Source organism: Triticum urartu, chromosome 3 (genome assembly GCF_003073215.2).
Source record: "Triticum urartu cultivar G1812 chromosome 3, Tu2.1, whole genome shotgun sequence".
In the NCBI taxonomy this organism is placed as follows: domain Eukaryota; kingdom Viridiplantae; phylum Streptophyta; class Magnoliopsida; order Poales; family Poaceae; genus Triticum; species Triticum urartu.
In genome coordinates, this window is record NC_053024.1 from 545,287,740 (window position 1) to 545,290,068 (window position 2,329).

The window sequence follows — 2,329 nt, forward strand, 5'->3', positions numbered from 1 at the left end:
TCATCCCTGAAAATATGCTATAGCATGCTATTAGCAAGACATTGTACAATAATAATTTAGTAAGATAATTTTCAATACGCTATAGCGTGCTATTTTTTTTAGTGAGCACTTGCCCAGCACATCACGCCTGCATGGAATGGTTGTTGTCTTGTTGACGTTTTCCACTCAATATTGAACAAGTCCGGTCGGCGAGGAGAGCAAGGCGGAGGCGCTGATCCCTTTCAGCATTCAACGGTCAACCTCCTCACGCACACCGGCACCGCGAGATCTCGAGGCCGATCAGACGGCCGACGCTCAATCAGTAAGCAACTTGATCCCTCGACGACAGGGAACATGGCATCCAACGTCGCCGGTCAGCCGCTTGAGCTGACTGTACGCGCGCCCGCTCCGGTGGAAATTCGCGTCCATCTCAACGTGCGCCGCCCAGGAAACGCGGCCGTGCCTATTGCATGGCTTCGTCGTCGTCGGTCCGGGACGACCTATAAATATGCAACCCGTAACCCAGACGTAGCAAACAACACACTGCACGACCATCTATCTAGTGGCTAGCTAGTGCGAAAAGAAGATGGCCGCTAAGCTCGCAGCGCTCGTCGTCTTGGTCGCGTTCCTCGCCGGGCCGGCGGCGTGCGAGGGCGCCAGCATTTGCTTCAACGGCTGGCTGAGGCTACCCACCTTCAACCCATGGCTCTGTTCTCGCGGCTCCAGGATGAGAAGCCGTTCGTGGCAGCGGGGGGCTTCTCCCTCGGGGTTAGGGCTCGGCCACGGCTACTACGACAACAGGTGGTCGAAGTCGTACTGCCCCAGAGCGGAAGTGATCGTGAGGGGTGCCGTGAAGGACGCCGTGGCCGCGTACCCTGGCATTGGTGCGGGGCTCATCCGTCTCTTCTTCCACGACTGCTTCGTTCGGGTACGCACACACAGTTCGTCGATTCTAGCTTATATACTAACTGCATTGTCGTTTAAGAAGATCAACAGCATGTTCATTATTTCTTACTTCATGTTCATTATTATATTCAGGGGTGTGATGCTTCCGTCCTCCTCACCACGACCAACTCCAATAACAGCGACACGGAGAGGGAAGGCCTTCCCAACAAGAACAGCCTGCGAGGGTTCCAGGTGATCGACGCGGCCAAGGCGGCAATCGAGGCCGCCTGCCCCGGCAGGGTCTCATGCGCCGACATCGTCGCCTTCGCCGCCCGCGACGCATCCTACTTCCTCAGCAACCGCAGGATCAACATCCGGATGCCAGGCGGCCGCTACGACGGGCGTGAGTCCTTTGCCAACGAGACCGACCAGCTGCCCGGGCCCTTCTCCACTGTCACGGAGCTCCAGACGAGTTTCACGGCCAAAGGGCTCACCTCAGATGAGATGGTCACGCTCTCTGGTGCGCACACAATCGGCCGCGCCCGCTGCATGTTCTTCTCCAGCCGCTTCTCTGAAATGGACCCGGCATTTGCCGCCAAGCTCAAGGCCCAATGCAATGGCAACGACGACACCAACGTGAACCAAGACGATGTGACCCCCTATGTCCTGGATAAGCAGTACTACCGAAACGTGATCGATCGGAGAGTGCTGTTCACCTCCGACGCCGTGCTCAACTCGATAAAAACGATAACACAGGTGACAGAAAATGCGAACATTGCCGGGACGTGGGAGAGGAAGTTCGAGAGAGCCATGGAGAACATGGGAAAAATCGGGATCAAGACCAGAGCCGACCAAGGTGCAGAGATCAGGAAGGTATGCTCGAGAGTCAACAACTAAAGTTAGCTAGTAGTATAATGCGGGGTGGCTGGCTGGCTCATGGCGGGGTCGCCTAATGGACGAGATGTAACTTCGTCTAGCTATTGTCATTGTTGGTTTTCTCACACTAATTAATGTTTGTGTGTTAATAAAGACATAAGTAGGAGTACACAAGTAATAACTGTGTATGTTCACCTACGACTATTTTCTGGTTGCTTCTGCCCATTAAAAACTGATAATTTTGCGACCAGCTAGGTGTCAATTGACTCAATTTTTATGAGAGCGGCGATGCGGCGGACGAGCTCGCATGCTCCTGGTTTGTGCACCAATGGTACAAGGTCACGTGGAGGAGGCAATTATGGACGGAGGGAAATACGGCTTCGTACAGGAGACGGAAAGGATGGGATACGGGTGTGGGCCAGGAGGGACGTCGTGACGGAGCTGGCTGTCGCCCTGACGCCTGACGGCCGCTAACGTGATGGGATAACTAGCGAGGAGCAGCACGCAGCGATTCAGAGTGAGTAGCTTAGGTCTCCCGACTCCCGTATGCCTAACTCGTTTGCATGCTTCCCGCAAAAAAGCGTGCGAA

General features: G+C 54.8%; 1 protein-coding gene across 1 annotated transcript; it reads left to right on the forward strand.

Annotated features, from left to right (window-relative positions):
- The first annotated feature begins 528 nt into the window (after positions 1–528).
- LOC125548672 (peroxidase 2-like) lies at positions 529–1,938 on the forward strand. The gene is made up of 2 exons (XM_048712231.1): positions 529–907; positions 1,018–1,938. The coding sequence occupies exons 1-2, from the start codon at positions 566–568 to the stop codon at positions 1,759–1,761; spliced, it is 1,086 nt and encodes a 361-aa protein (XP_048568188.1). The 5' UTR covers positions 529–565; the 3' UTR covers positions 1,762–1,938.
- Positions 1,939–2,329: the final 391 nt, after the last annotated feature.